The sequence below is a fragment of the Cinclus cinclus genome, chromosome 1 (assembly GCF_963662255.1).
Source record: "Cinclus cinclus chromosome 1, bCinCin1.1, whole genome shotgun sequence".
NCBI lineage: Eukaryota > Metazoa > Chordata > Aves > Passeriformes > Cinclidae > Cinclus > Cinclus cinclus.
Genome location: NC_085046.1, coordinates 88,285,882 through 88,302,732, shown reverse-complemented (window position 1 = coordinate 88,302,732; position 16,851 = coordinate 88,285,882). Strand labels below are relative to the sequence as shown.

General features: G+C 41.3%; 1 protein-coding gene across 1 annotated transcript; it reads left to right on the top strand.

Annotated features, from left to right (window-relative positions):
- Window positions 1-593: 593 nt before the first annotated feature.
- On the top strand, window positions 594-16,566 carry FH (fumarate hydratase). Its single transcript, XM_062500181.1, has 10 exons — window positions 594-713; window positions 7,020-7,154; window positions 7,902-8,012; window positions 9,422-9,598; window positions 10,400-10,582; window positions 11,544-11,709; window positions 13,460-13,663; window positions 14,742-14,869; window positions 15,294-15,447; window positions 15,956-16,566. The coding sequence occupies exons 1-10, from the start codon at window positions 594-596 to the stop codon at window positions 16,096-16,098; spliced, it is 1,521 nt and encodes a 506-aa protein (XP_062356165.1). The 3' UTR covers window positions 16,099-16,566.
- Window positions 16,567-16,851: the final 285 nt, after the last annotated feature.

Below are 16,851 nucleotides of genomic sequence, written 5' to 3'. Positions count from 1 at the left end.
GTAGATTGCAATGGAATGAAGCATTCTCCATATTAGACCAAAAAATTGTTTTCTTACCGGCTGAATGTTGGCTGCTCTTGGAAAAATAAACCACAATGTCGGAAAACTTGAAATGTTGGAATGTTGAGGCTGGTGGGTGGAAAAATGGCATTTACCTTCTTTCACTCTCAAAGGGTTTCTACACTTGACACCAGGGCGAGACGTCGTACGTCGGAGCAGGAAGTAAGGGCAGGGGGCTGCACCTTGACTTGGCTTTTTTTATAAAAGGAGCCTTGACTGTCATTAGGAAGGAGGGAATAAGGTTTTATACATCTTCGAAAAGGCTACAGTAAGGCAGAACAAGCTCATACTTTTTTTTCCCCCTCGCGGAGAAATCGCTGCTGCAGCACTTTTCCCCCTGCCCTTCGCCCGGGGCAGGCGGGTTTTCCCAGATTTTCCCAGGTCGGACGGACCCGCAACGTGGGGCGTTGCTCCAGCAGCCGCCGATTGGCGCGGCGGAGCCTCCGGGGCCGGGCGCCGCCGGCACGGTGACGCTCATCCGGGGCGGTCCCGCCGCGCCTCCCGCCCCCGCGGTGCTCCCAGCCCCCGCCACCATGCACCGCTCACTCCGCGCCTGCCGCCGCCTCGGCCGCTCCGCCGGTCTCCTCCTCTCCCGCCCGCCGCCTCCCGCCACCCCCGGCCGCTGGATCCCGGCGCCGCCCCGCGCCGCCATGGTGAGCTCCGGGCGGGGAGCGGGGAGCCGGGAGCCGTGACCTCTAAGTGCCACCGCTGGCCGCCGCCTCCCTCGCTCCGCCCCCGCCCTGCCGGGAACGGGGAGCGGGCGGTGACCGCTGGCTCGGGGCTTGGATCTCGCGTGTCGCTCCGTCGGGAGCGCCCCGGCACCGGGAAGACGAGTCCGCCGTCCTCTGCCGGGCTCGCTGCGGCCATTTCCCGCCTCCTTCCTGCGGCCGGGGCCCGCTCGGCAGCCGCTCCCTCCCGGGCAGGCCGGGATGTGCAGCGCGGAGCTCTGCCGAGGCGCTGCCAGGGGTGGGATTCACCGGGCTCCGGAGCGCGGCCCTGAGCTCGGGTGTGGACGGGCAGGGCGGGCATCCTGCTGGGCAGGAAAGGTGTTGGTGCAGGATCTGCTTCACGGAGCTGCGCTGTGTGCCAGCTGCTTCCGCAGGAATTTTAGGCACTTTCTTGGAGCTGTTGACGTGCAAAAACAGAAGGCTGTATCCGAATGGGAATGGGAATATTCGTCACTCGAATAGCTTTGGGGCTGCCTGAAAAGTAGGGAGCTTTCAGCTGAGGTCTGCCCGGTACTTCTAGCAGGCATCGTGAGTAGATACTCGTGTATAATAACTTGATTGTCGGGCTTGATTGTTGCATGCGGTTCAGCATAGAAGTAGAAACACTATTTGGATAAGGAACTTCAGATCTCAGTACTAACACAATGGATGTTGCACCGAAGCCTTAGTCTCGGGTGTATCTTTGTGAGCTCGCTCCTTAAAACGAGGTAATGTAGACTGGCAAGAATTTCAGCAGAACGTGGTGTATTTGGGATTTTATTGATTCCTTAGTTTACTGAATTAGTTAATAAACTTATTTAGAACATCAGTTTCCAATCTATAATGTTGATGGAGGTGTAAAAAGTAGCATTTAATAAAACAAGCTTTCCAGCAAGTGAAAAACTTCATGGTGGATGAAAACTGCATAAGAAAACTGCTGTCAGAGCAGAATATGTAACTCAAACCAGTGGCCTGTTGGATGGTTCCCTTTTCTATTTTGCCATTTGGCATCATCTGAGAAAAACATTATAAATTGTGGCACTTCATTCATTTGCTGAAAACCTGGTATTCATGAGTCTGGTCTGTAATCGTACAAGAAAGAGATGTGTTTTGCTTGTTGCAGGTCAGAAACGTGACCAGTCCCGTGTGTGTTGTGAGTTCCTTGAGTTTAAATAACAGCACTACTTAAAACATCCCTCAGTGGGCTTGGAAGTCAAGCGGCTGTTGAATTCTTACAGGAGAAGTTCTGTATGTTTTTATGTAAAAGAGGAACCACCAAAAGATGTACTAACCAGTATTTAAATTAAAAAAAAAAAAAGAAAAAAACAGCCACCCAACAAACCCAAAACCATCACTTTTTGATCCTCATAGAGATTTTTTCAGTAGCAAAATTGTTGTAATTGTGTATGTAGGTATTACCAAATATTCATGCTGTCCTGGTATGTTTATTGTGCCACCTTTACTTGAAGCTAAATTGCTGAAGATGTTTTAAATGGAATTGTCATAATGGTCCTTCTATAGCTAAACATTATATAATATAATAATATATATAGATGTTTGGGTTCTAAAGGGTAAATTTCTCAATTTGTGACTCAGATTATGTTATAAAAGAGAAACTATGCTTAAAAATGGAAACATTCTTCATTTGCTAAAGGAGAGCAGTAAAACATAAATTGCACATTCTGATGGCCTCAAAAGACTGCTTTTGACATGCTAAAAATTATGGTTCTTTGAATTGAAATGCTTACATCCAAAATTTGCTGCATCCATAAATGAGAATGTAATTTTCCACAGGAAGCGTTATTGCAGCAGTTCTGCTGTTTGAGAATCTCTGGTGTGTTATGGTGCAATCAGTTCTGATCAGTTCTCTGCAATAAGGCAAAAGTACAGTTCTGTTTGCCTAACTGTAAGCTTTGGACTGTTTGGGTTCTAGGGATTTTGGAGAGCTGAGCACATCTTGTCAGGCCTCCTAAGGGGGGAAAAAAAAAAGTTTCATAACGTGAGGAACAGTAGTTGTGAGCAGAGCCTTGCGTGTAACTGGGATAGAAATTGGGTGAGCACAGGTGCTTGCCTTGGCTACTGGCAGAGGTTTCCAAGTCTCCTTTTGGTTTCTCCTGAGGCCCAGGGATGGGGGAGCAGAGGGTTGATGGTGTGTGCCACTGATGCACCATTTTACAGCTCGTCCCCTGGGTCAGGGGGTGACTCCAGAAACAGCTTTACATGCAGGAACTGGGACCTTCGGCTCATAAAGCTGCTCTAGAGGTTGAATTCTGGCCAAAGAGCGAGGGAATTGTGTTTGTTACGTTCACACTCAAACAGTGGCTGCTGCACCAGTCTGAGAGTAATGCTGCAGCTCAGTTCCTTCAGTCTGCATGAAAAACATCACTGTGCTTTTTTACCTAATGGCGCCTGTCACACTAGGAATCAGCAAATGACATTCTTAAAGCACCTTGCCCTGTTAACTTCATTGGAATTTATGAGCACAGAGTTGGCTAGGAAAATAGGGTTTTTTAAAATAATGATTTCATTGTTGAAAGGTACTTTAATGAGAATGTACTGGTCCTATTTATCTTTGTTTTATCACTGTTGACATTGGAATTATGTAAGTTTGAGGAATCAGTTGTGCAACTGCTAGCTTTTTTGTCTGTAAGGTTACAGGTAGTTTACTTTTTTATCTTGTTTGAGGGTAGTGGTTATTAAACCACTGGTGATCTCAAGACCTAGGCTTGGAGCTGAATGGGTTCTGCTTATTCAGCTCTGTATCAGCATGAGGGTGATGGAGTTCATCCTAGCCATGCACCGAAAGGGTCCAGGACAAAGACCAGGAACTTGGAAGGGTCTCCACGAGTGGTGGAGAATGGGACAGGGACCAATGGGAACAGGGAAAGTGGTGCATGGGGGGGTGAGGGACTGGGGAAACCATTGGGGTAATGGGCAGAACAGTGCAGCAAACTGGGGCCAATGGGGTCAGGGAAAAGGAGAACATCCTAAGGGAATGCTTTCCCATATGGGGGAAATGGGCAGTCTGGACCAACGGGGAGAAGAGAACAGGCGTACATTAGCATAAAACTGCAAAGGACTCTGGGGAGAAGCCTGTTGTCTCCATGCCTCAAGGTCTCATTCACAACTTAGGGTCTTTCCTTCCAGGGCATGGAGACTGTTGTCTCTCTGGCAGGTCCCAGGGCCTCCACAGTGAGCTTTTGCAAGGTGTTCAAATGTCAAAAGCAGAGATTTCGAAGACAGTGAGTCAGTGATCCCAACCGTTTGAATATTAATGTGTGCATATATACAGTAAGACCCACAACCATCCCAATTAAACATTTTTGGTAGTGGTACACTGAAGAAACATTTACTATATTCTGTTTCTTTTTAGCATGTAAATGAATGCTAAGTGACTCAAGCATGATAAAGAGGATTAAAGAACATAGGAATAACTTATATGCTAAACTTTTTATTCTTGAGGAGTCAGTACTTGGGAGAGCATCAGCCAAAACACAAGATTTGTGGAGCGGGACAGCTATGTGAGAGCTAGCCCTTGTTGTGGGCTGGGCTGCAGTTTCTTTCAGTTCACAGACACCACCTCCTCTGGAGTACTCAGAGTGAGCAGGGCTGGTGTCTCTGGTATGTGACTGATGGTACCTGATGGCAGAGTTCTCCATCTGGTTGGGAGTGATGCTTAGGACAGTAAAAAGACTGGGACACTTCCCTCTCTCTGCTGCAGCTTGTCATTCATGCTGATGCAAACAGAAGGTCAGGGCTGCTGGAGGGGGTGTTCTGTCCAGTGACACTGAGACCCACTAGAGAAGGAGCAAGTAAAATGAACAAGAGAGGGGAACAGTCTGACTTCAGAAGTAGACTCCTAGGGAAGAGTAAGACGTGTGTGAACACAGACTATGCTTTCCTCATTTTCTAACCCAAACTCTTTTAAGTACTTAGTGCTGCTGAGGCCACACCTTGAGCCCTGTGTCCAGTTCTGGGCCTGTCAGTTCAGGAAGGACATTGAGGTGCTAGAGTGAGTCCAGAGAAGGGCAACAAAGCTGGTGAAGGGTCTGGAGCACAAGTCCTGTGGAGAGCAACTGAAGGTTGTTTGGCTGGAGAAAAGGAGGCTTTATAAAGGGGCGACCTTATCACTCTCTACAACTCCTGAAAGGAGGCTGTAGCCAGGTGAGGGTGTAGCTAGGTTGCTTCTCCCAAGCAACCAGTGACAGGATGAGAGGAGATGGTCTCAGGCTGCACCCCCGGGAAGGTTCTGGTTGGACATCAGGGGGAACTTGTTCACTGCGAGGGTGATCAGACATTGGAACAGGGTGCCCAGGAAGTGGTGGAATCACTGTCCCTGGAGTTGTTTACTAAATGACTGATGTGGCACTTAGTGCTGTGGTTTAGTTGACATGGTGATGTTTGATCAGAGGTTGGACTTAATGATCTTGGAGGACTTTTCCCACCTTAATAATTCTATGACTTTCACATCAGGGAGTTTCCTGAGGCTGTGGTTTGTCAGTGTAATAACCCAGATTAGACCTTTCTTCTGAGGGCTTATCTCACCTTCCCTGAAGTCTTGTGGACTGCTTGGAGTTTTGTCAGTCTGTGATTTGTGAGAAGAGCTGCTGCCTTTCCTTTGCTTTGAACCTCACTCCTACAAGCATGTTAGGGCTCCTGTGTCTTGCATTGGAAGAGACAGGGAGCAGTTAATACTGGTTATACCTAAGTTTTCTTTCAATCCCCAGGTTATCTTTTTTTGTCTGAACAAAAAAGTCACTTGTCTGAAGAAAGCTATTCCTTACCTTTGGTCATCTTTACTGCCTTTGAACTGTTTCCAATAATACACGTTTTGGAGATGAAAGAACCAAATCTGCACAAAGACCTCAGACTGCCAATGAATTATGGTGGCACAGCAGTGTTTCTGTTTGTATCCTCTGCTTCTCTCTCCTCTCTCTCCTCTCTCTCCTCTCTCTCCTCTCTCTCCTCTCTCTCCTCTCTCTCCTCTCTCTCCTCTCTCTCCTCTCTCTCCTCTCTCTCCTCTCTCTCCTCTCTCTCCTCTCTCTCCTCTCTCTCCTCTCTCTCCTCTCTCTCCTCTCTCTCCTCTCTCTCCTCTCTCTCCTCTCTCTCCTCTCTCTCCTCTCTCTCCTCTCTCTCCTCTCTCTCCTCTCTCTCCTCTCTCTCCTCTCTCTCCTCTCTCTCCTCTCTCTCCTCTCTCTCCTCTCTCTCCTCTCTCTCCTCTCTCTCTCTCCTCTCTCTCTCTCCTCTTTCTCTTTTCTTTTCAACCCAACACTGTGTATGTGCATACCCTGCCTACAGTGCTGACATTGTTTTACTCTAACTATGATAAATGAAAGAGACTTCTCCCCCTTCCTGAGGACTATGAAAGATGGTAATCTCCTCTCCTGGGAAAGGATGAATACCTTTGTCATAGAAAATTGGGACTTAGCTGACCAAGGTGTGGGAAGAGGAAGAGTAAACTCTCTTGCTTCCTGTTAATTCCATCTTTGTAGATCTGCATATGAATGTGATCACATAATCATATATTAAGGGCTGTTCTACAAAAAGTAAAGAATTACTTTTTGGGGGGTCTGTCAGCTAAAATCAATTTAGCTGTGTCTGTGTTAGGTAATGACAGATTCTAGGTGGATACATTACATAGGAATATTACCATACATATTGCACTAAATATACCTTGATATAGTTCCTTTGTATTGCACACCTAGAGAACGTCTTTGTTACTGGTTTATTAGGCTAAAAAGGACAATTAATGGTCAGTAACTCAGTAGTGGATTTGTCAGTTGCTCCCTTCCAGTATTAAGTGTCCTGTGCAGTGTGGATTTCAAATAGGAATTATGTTACACATATGTTGATTGCATGGATGCTGCCCAAATTCTTACCATGCTACTTCTTCAGTTGGGTTCTAACAAAACACGGGTTCTGTAGATTGTTACTGAGTTACTGATTCTTTGAAAATGAGAAACAGTCTCTCATCCACATGAGGTTTGTGCAGTGGGCACTGAGGTCTTAAGCCTTGTAGTGCTGCCTGTCACCATGGGTCAGCAATGGCACACAGTTTGTAGCTGTGGCTTTTGGTGAGACAGCTGCTCAAACTACAAGAATGTCTCAACTTTGAAGATATAATTGGAAACATACCTGTGACTAGCTGCATATCTTGGCTTTGTATTTTTCCATCTTCTTTTTCTTGACTACCTGATTTCAAAAAGAATAGACTGATTGCCAGTGTTTGATTTTTTTTTTTCTTTTCTGTAGTCTTCTCAAGAGGCTTTCAGGATAGAATATGATACCTTTGGTGAACTGAAGGTCCCAAGTGACAAATACTATGGTGCCCAAACTGTGCGATCTACAATGAACTTCAAGATTGGAGGTGTTTCAGAAAGGATGCCAGTAAGTAATTAAAATCTGTATTCTCTTCCTCTATAGAGTATGAATTGTAAGTGGAAGTGACTACTTTCTGAATACCTTTTTCTTAGACTTTTGCTGGAATTGGGAGAAACTTTGAATTTTAATGAAAGGTATAAATTTCATGGCAATATATTATTGTGGTAGAAATATTTCTTATTGTATTTAAATAAATTGAATATTGCCTATGAATAATTTTATGGTGTTGCTTTATTTTTTAATAACCAAGATGAATAGAAATCTGTCTTCCATCTTTACAAAGAAGAAAAAGCAAATGGAATAATTTGCTGTAGCATTTATACAGTTTGTTATAGAAATAGTATAGCACAAGTTGATATAAACTTAATTTGTCACATGTAGCTGTGTATAGGTCATTAACGTGAACGTGCTTTGTCATATACTGACTCTCCGTGTACTGAAGTCTGTCAGTTTTCCCTCAAAAAGGCTGTTTTAGAAATGGAACCAGTTCAGTTCTAATGCCTGTAACTTTTGAAACACAGAGCATACCTGGGCTTGCAAAAACAGTGGTGTGCTGCCCACTGGGCTGTTAGGATGAATGTTACTGTTAGTGGGAGGATAGGTCAGATGACGTGATTGCTCTCTGGCTTGGCTGAGGGACTACTGCTGGATTTAAGATCAGAAGGAGTTTGGTTTAGAACTAGACATGCACTATAAATTGATAACATGTCCTTTGGGGGAAATTATGTGTTTAAACTTACCCTTATGCCTCAGGTCCAAGTCATAAGGGCTTTTGGCATCTTGAAGAGAGCAGCTGCTGAAGTAAATCAAGACTATGGTCTCGACCCAAAGATTGCTAAAGCTATTGTACAGGCAGCAAATGAGGTAGGAATGAGCTGTTCAAAATACTGCAATTGCCACTGTATTTTTGTTAAGCTTTTCACAAGAGGTTGGGGGATTGCATTTCTCAGATTGTTAGAGGAAAGCATTTCCTGTTTGTCAGTCTTGTTCTCCAGAGATAATTTCCTTACTATAATATTTGATATTTAATATTTACTATATTTAATATTTTCTTTCTTGCATGTAAAGAAATGATAGAATGTTCCAATGCATATTGATAAATGCCACCCAAGTGCAGAGAGTTGTGAGTGACCATTATTGGAGGTGTGATAATACCAGGTGTTTTGCTTTAAATAAATCAACAGATTTTTTTATCTAGAAGCATTTTTAACAGAGTTTTATTGTCCTGACTAGCTTAAAAATATTTCAGTGGTGGCAGAAGCTTTATCTTCTTCCTACCAGCTGTAGCACCTTAAGTCGCAAGACCCATTTGCTTTGGAGAACTCCAGAATATGTCCAGGCTCTTTTGGTTTCTAGAGTTCCCCTAGTTAAAGGTTGATTAGAAGTTTTGGTGGATTAAGGGTTCTTACTTTAGAGTTGTAAATTCTGAAAGTTGTTTATGGCTTTCTTTATTGTGTTTTATAAACACACCTGCTATTATACCCTTTCCCTCACCTCCAAAATAATTTTCTAATATAACTTAAATAAAAAGAGGAATCAAGTTACTCTTGGAGGTGGGAACATTGCCATTATATAAGATGGGAAATACAGAAGATCCTTTCTTGAAAAGCATGATTCCAGGAGGACTGATGTATCCTGATAATCTGATTGTCTAGTTCTCAGAGTTGTGACAACAGCTCCTTTGTTTTTCTGAGGCTAATATAAATGGGGGTGGGGGGGATGTGATACTTCTGAGCAGATTTTGATACTATCACAAACATGTATTTAGGAAACTCTGAATGTGTCTAAGATTCAACAGGCTCCAAAAATGTTGATCAAACAGGAGAGTGCCTTACAGGAAGGTGGTGTTTGATACTGGCAGCCATCTGCTGGCTTCGTTGATGCAACCTGTAATGTCTACAGGTGTAAGAGGTCTGGAACTTCCCTGTATGAAATTTCCTTATTGAGAGATACCAGAGTCCAGTTACACAGAGAGAAGATGTAACCTAAAGTACCTTTAAAAAATATTTTCTATGTCTGTAGAACATGAAATCATATTCTGTATATCTCTGTTTTTCACAATTCAGTGTCCTCAAAAAGTATGGCAATTTTTTTCCCTTTTAATACCTGGTATTACATAAAAATGTCCTAATTATTCTAGTGTAAATTCACTAATTGCTATATGTAGATTTAAAACTATAATGGAGAGCATAGTTTTAATTATGGCAATAAAATTTTCAGTTTTACCTTTTTTTTTCAGTAGAAAAATTTTTCTCTGTTTTTTTCCATTATAGGTAGCTGAAGGAAAATTAAATGATCACTTCCCTTTGGTGGTGTGGCAGACTGGGTCTGGAACTCAAACCAATATGAATGTCAATGAAGTAATCAGCAACAGAGCTATTGAGATAATGGGAGGCACACTGGGAAGCAAAAAGCCAGTGCATCCAAATGATCATGTTAACAAAAGCCAGGTTGTTACACTTGATTTATACTGCTTTTCATTTCACAAGTTTTGTGTCTTTGAATTGTTAATTCCGAGTTTTCTTGTATCCACTGTTTAGGTTAAAAAAAAAAAAAGGTTTGTGGACAACTTCAGCAACAATTTTCTGGGTTTTTTTCAGTTTAAATGAACTTTAAGATGTTTTTCAGTGACAGTGTGAGCTTTTCAGATTAAAAACTTGGAACTCATTCATGATAGATAAATTTACACATAATGTGGAATTTATTCACATTAATAATGTGGGTGGTCTTGTGACAACCACTGCTACAGTCTTAAAGACGTTAAATATAGGTCCAGTTTCAAAAAGTTGGATCATGGTAGACATTTTTATTATACTTCTCTCTTAAACTTCTATCTGAAAGGAAAGATTAAGTCACTGACTTGATTGTTTCCCTTCCTGATCCTTTGTACTTACTCAGTATTCTGTGAACTATGGATTTAATATTATCAAAGCAACATGTGTGTTTCAAAGTCACAACTCCTTTGAAATCATCTGTCCATTTGTTAGCCATCTCTCATAACTACTAGAGTAATTCTTTTTTTTTGTCCCAGGGTTGTTGTGAACAATCTGTTAAATGTAACTGTCTGTGGGTGTCATCATAAAATGAGGAACTGACCTTATGGAACACTCTTAAGTTGCTTACTCTTAGTTTAGTTTCTAATAGTTGGAGATAAAGAGAATAAAGCTACACATCTATAAATAATAAAGCTACATCTTACAGCAGCAACGGTGAGAAAAGCTTGTAATTATTTTCTTGAATTTTCTCCACAGAGTTCAAATGACACTTTCCCAACAGCAATGCATATTGCTGCTGCCCAGGAGGTTAATGAGGTCTTGTTACCTGGACTGAAGAAGCTACAGAATGCACTCGAAGGGAAATCCAAAGAGTTTTCCCAAATCATAAAAATAGGGCGCACTCATACGCAAGATGCTGTTCCACTTACACTTGGGCAGGTAAAACAAAATAAAAAATTATGCATTCCTTTGGAAAATTCAAGCTAAAGTCCAACTTAAAGATGCCTAAATTAAGTTGATAGTTTAGGATAAAATATAGGAAAATGGCTGAATCTCAGCCTGAGTATTTTTAGTCTGTAGTGGAGTTCACTGGATATGCTGTACTCTAATACATGCATCATAATTTTATTATTTTTTTCCATATGTGTTTTATTTCTAACAGTAGTAAAATAAAAATTTTAAATTATATTTCATTAGCAGATAGCACAGCACAGTTTTTCTGTTGCACTGACATTGCAGGGTATTTGTTGTCTGTAATTTGTAAATTTATGTAAGTTATTTTTTGCTAACACACAAAACTACTAACTATTGTGAATGAAAAGTTTCAATGCATAATCTTGTGTGGTATAAATGTGTGTGTGTGTGTGTATATATCTATATATAAAAGATGGCAAATGTTATCATATTGTTAGGAAGGGCTTATATTACAGTAATTTAATAATGAATTCAACTGAACTGATAGAAAAGCAGGTAGAATTTATAGATTTTTTTCCAAGAATGTATGCGTGGGGATTTTACTAACTAAAATAAGGTGAACAAAGCCCAAGATCCATTTCTCTATTTGTATTTTGAGAACATCCATGTAATCCTGGAGCTGATTTACTATGGAATCAGATCCTGCTAAGTAGACAACTAAGATAAAAGGTGAAAGATGCATTATGTATATGCTATTGTATATTAAGATTAGTTTAATGTACGATTTTTTGTAGTGTGGGAGCAGTCCTTTAAGAGATTGTATACTTTCCCTCTTAATGAAAACATGCTTAGATTTAGCATTTGGGTGAAGTTCAGTGCCTTCAGGTTTTTAAAGGATTTAGTCAAATAGTGTTAAAATATAATCTGGATGCTTATTCTTGGTTGTTGTCTTTTTTCCTTAACTTTGTCCTCCTTTCTTTCAAAGGAATTCAGTGGCTATGTGCAACAAATTAAATACGGTGTGGCTAGGATTGAATCCACCATGCCCCGGGTGTATCAGCTGGCAGCTGGTGGGACTGCAGTTGGCACAGGATTGAACACAAGAATTGGCTTTGCTGAGAAAGTTGCTGCTAAAGTGGCTGAACTGACGGGTGAGCAATGTTGTTTGGGAGTGAGTTACCAGTTAAAGCAGTGGAAGAACATGCAGTCAGATTCAAACTAAATCTGTCCAGTTTCCATACTTCTCATAATCTTGAACTGTATTTATGTTTTAATGTGAAACTTTTGTTAATGCCATGTGTTATATGCCTTCTACTTCGGATTTTTCATGCAATGTATTTTTATAATTATATTCAGTGCATTGAAAGTGACTGAAATTATGGTGTTTATCCAAGCAAGACTCTTTGGATATGGATACAGTTTCAGACTTCTGTTATTAGTCCAACTATAATTCTTCTTGATATTAGCTCCTCTGGCTCTCTTAATTTACAGTGACTTGGCGCAAAGAAGGAAAAAAAATGCTTCCAAAGCCACTTGGGTTTTTTCATATGAAAGAGTAAAAGTTAACTTGTCTGATTTTTTTTTTTTTTTATTATGTCTTTATAGAACTTAAAACTTAATTTACAGTGCAATTGAGTTTTTTGATCTGGAAACCAGATGGTTTGTGTCACAGTATCAGTTTTCAAAATGCCCCCAAACAAATGCATACCTCTGTAACTTACATTTGCTGTAAAATATGAAATTGCTTAGTTACAGTATTTGTGTTTTAATGGGTCTATTATTCACAGTCTTTCAGAGAGTCAAGACTGTCTTGTACCCTGAAAGAGAAGTAACTTGCTGTAAACAACAGCTGCCAGGAGCAGTACAGAGCATGTTGTAATGGTGCTAGGAAGCTATTCCATGTCAGTGGATGTTTTGTGTCCTGTATGGACAGGTTGTATGGGTAGAGCAGACTCCTGGTGTTCCTCATGCTCTTACAGAGGGTGGTTATTGGCAAGAACAAAAGGAGAGGATTGGGTGGATCTCTGCAACTGAGAAGGCAGCTGTGCAGTTCATAGGTCCAGGCAGATTGGGTGGGATTTCGTGTTTGTCAGGAAATGCAAAACACTGGAAGTTATGGGAATTATACTGCTCTCCTTTGAACTGGTGCTGAAAGCTCAGATGAGTTGTTCTGGGGGGCAGAAGTCCAGCCCACAGTCAGTCCTTAGAGATGTCTGTAATTTTTTACAGTTCTGTTCTGGTGGGACTGTCCTTCCAGGGGAAAGTCCTGAAGGAATGTTTTTCATCCTGGAACCTAGGTTTACAAGTTAGGCATTTAATTAACATAAACAGAACTGTTCTTTCCATTGCTCCTGTACTCTTTCTGTTGGTAGGCATCCTCCTAAGTCTGATCCAGCTTTCCCACGTTCTGGCTGGTTTATTGTTCCCTTCCCATGTGATTACTTCTTATTTAACCTAATGCCTGCACTGTGCTGCAAAATTATCTATTTTTATAACTGAAAGCATCACAGCAATTAACAGTCTAAAGTATATAACTTGATTTAATGCAAGAAATGCCTAAGTTGGGCTAACTTTTGAAAGATTATTGACATTCACAAAACACTGTGGTGCAGAAGCAATGTTTAGAATGCAACACACTATGAAGGCTTGAAATTTGTACCTTTGTTGTAGGTGGGTGCTAAAATTTTATACTCTTTTGTATTTTAGTGACTTCGATTGTGTCTTTTTGTATTTAATTTACTTTAAGAAATATGTTTGTGAAGAAAGCTCTAGAGGGAAGAGATGATCTTACAGGGTTGTTAATTTTTAATATTTTATTAAGCTAGTTATGTGTTTGATTATCCAGTTTATGTTTGCAGGGAAGTGCTTCACTGGTTTAATATTTACACCCTCTCCCTGTAGGTTTGCCTTTTGTCACTGCTCCAAATAAGTTTGAAGCTCTTGCAGCTCATGATGCTTTAGTGGAGCTCAGTGGGGCCATGAACACAGTGGCATGCAGTCTGATGAAAATAGCTAATGACATTCGCTTCCTGGGCTCTGGACCACGCTCTGGGCTGGGAGAGCTCATTCTGCCCGAAAATGAACCTGGGAGCAGCATCATGCCAGGTACAGAGAACACATATGGAGAGAAATGACCTGTTTCTTTTTAATTTTTTTGACCACTGTCTCTTAACAAATGTTTGTTGGCTAGTGTATGAGGGAGAGTAGTATCTGTATCTATGGCTTTATTAACACAAGTGTGCTTCTCAAAGCTTTCTTCAAAATTGCAAAATCTCTAGAATTTTTAGGTAAAGGCTTTTCTGAAATTATCTTTAATCTGTGAATTGTAGCAATACTGTCATTTAAATTGAGTACTCCCTAGCATGATTGTTATGCACTCACATTTTCCTTCTGCAATGATCTCATTGTGTATGGGAGGATAACAAAAAAAGAAAGGAGTAATACTAGTAATCGTTCCCTTCCTCTCCTAAAAAAGTGTGTACATATGAATATTGTACATCCAAAGCTATTCTGAGATTGTTCCTCCTGTATGATAAACTATAAAAGAATCAGGTTATGAACGTATCTGACTTTAAAAAAGCAAACTATGAATGTTCTTACTAGAATTATGTCTAAAAATTAAATGATAAAACCATAAAACAAACTTGCTTGGAGGCCACTCTAACATGGTGTGTTTGTTTGGTTTGGCAGGGGTTTTTTTTTGGGGTTTTTGTTTTGCTTTTTTTTCTGACAGAGTGTACTAACTTTATCACAAAGTATTTCTAACAAATCAGTAATACTTTCTTTGAGCTGAATGAGATTTGCTAGTGGTGTCTCAGAAATGCCAGTTTGCACATATAAAGGCAGGTTACCTCTTGACTATTAAAAACTGTGGTAATGAACAGCTGTTCAGCTCTTGCACATGTTGAGCTCATGCTCAAGCTCTCAGAGTCTTCAGAAACTGCTGAAGCAGCCATAGCTGTTTCACAAATCCTCGTTGAAAATACTGGAATAGTACAGTCAATATCATCTGTGGAAATACCTTATTTTCTGTGATGTGCAGATACAGATGAGCAAGACAAGTTAGCTCTTACAAAACACTTTCTATTGAATGTGATTTAGTAAAAGGCTTCTGTTGGTTGCTTGGTTGGTTTTTCCCCTTCCTTCTCCTTTGGTAACCTTTTTCTCTCCCTTTCACAACCAGGAAAAGTGAACCCTACCCAGTGTGAAGCTGTGACCATGGTGGCAGCCCAGGTTATGGGAAATCATGTTGCGGTTACTGTAGGAGGAAGCAATGGACACTTTGAACTGAACGTCTTTAAGCCCATGATGGTAAGTTCAGAAAGTTTTACCTATTTAGGATTGCTTAAGTCATTGTTTGTATAGTCAGATAACTTCTGGACAGAAAAAGCCCTCAGTGAACACTTGAACACTGCCAAGGCTGGGGCATCTGCAGCGTCCCTCGGATATTGTTCCAGTATCTAACCACCCTCACAGTAAAGAATTTTTTCCTGATGTCGAGCCTATATTCCACCTCTTTCAGTCTGTACCCATGCTCCTTGTCCTATATCTACAGGTCCTGACACAGAGTCCCTCTCTGCCTTCCCTGCAGGCCCCCTTCAGATACTGGAAGGAAAATAACCTGTTAAATAGGTTGAAATTGCAGGGAGGGCACTGGTTATGAACAAATGTGCCGGAATGCACAGCTAGCAGTATCTGAATTAAGTAACTGGTATTTCTTTCTTTGTCTTGTTAGATTAAAAATGTTTTAAACTCTGCAAGACTTCTAGGAGATGTGTGTGTTTCTTTCACTGACAACTGTGTAGTTGGAATCCAAGCCAATACAGATAGGATCAACAAACTGATGAATGAATCACTGATGTTGGTAACAGCACTGAACCCACATATAGGTAGGTTTAAGGCTCAAAAAATTCTCAGAACATACAAAAATATTTTGTGGTAACATTATTTTGTACACAGTTTGTATTGTCACAATGCTTGTGAGGCCAGTTCAGGTCAAAAGTTAATTTACTTCAACATCACCAGTGGCTGTTGTAAAAGGTGTGTTCTCCTTGCAGTGGCCATGCCAGGGTATTAGAAAAATAACTGATTAGAGTCAAAAGGACATTGGGAGAGTTTATGTACCTGTTTTCCTAAATTATTGTTATTAGAGGTCAAGTGAAAGATTTTGAGGACTTTTTTAAAAGGAGGAGGTCCCATAAATTTTTGATCTAAATTCATTAAGACCAGAATAACAAAATTCAAGTAAGGAGTAAACATTTGGTGTGCATTTCCTGCAAATTTAGTTAAGCTGTAATAGTAAATAATTTTCCAAAGACTGTGTCCCACTTTTCTGTCACCTCTAATGAATCATCTAAAATTGCAAATGGATAACTTGTTGGTTTTGTTTTGTAACAGGATATGATAAAGCAGCCAAGATTGCCAAAACAGCGCACAAAGAGGGGACAACGTTAAAAGAAGCTGCTATAAAGCTGGGATTCCTTACATCAGACCAGTTTGATCAGTGGGTGAAGCCTAAGGATATGTTAGGTCCTCAGTAACTTCTGTAAAAAAAAAAGTGTTAATATTAAAAAAAATAAATAAAATAAATATAATATAATCCATTAGTTGGAAAAGGCCTCCAAGATCACTGAGCCCAACCTATGGCTGAACATCACTGTGTCAGCTGGAACATGGCACCGATTGCCACATCCCATCTTTCCCTAAATACCTCTATGGACAGTGACCCTACCACCTCTCTGGGCACTCCATTCCCATGTCTAAGCACCCCTTCTGTGAAGAAATTATTTGAATGTCCAGCTTAAACCTCCCCTGGTGCACCTTAAGACTGTGTCCTCTTGTCACTTCTTACCTGGGATAAGAGACCAGCCCCCACCTGTCTACACCTTCCTTCCAGGCAGTCATAGGAAACCATAAAGGTCGCTCCTGAGCCTCCTTTTTGCCAGGCTTAACACCCCCAGCTTCCTCAGCAGCTCAAGGGACTTGTGCTCCAGCTCCTTCAGCTTCCTTGCCCTTCTCCAGACTCGCTCCAGCACCTCCATGTCCTTCCTGAATTGCGGAGCCAAGAACTGGACACAGCGCTCGAGGTGTGGCCTCAGCAGAGCCGAGTACAGGGGACGATCCCTGTCCTTACCCTGCTGTCCACACTACTCCTGCTTCACAGCGCAGTTTTGGTAGACTTCGCATGTTTTCCTGGCATTTTTGTTAGATTAGCTCAGCTGACGTTGTGGGGGTGATCCTACACTGCCAGCAGGCACTGCAGGCCCAGCACTTGGCTACGTGGGGTGTGCTGA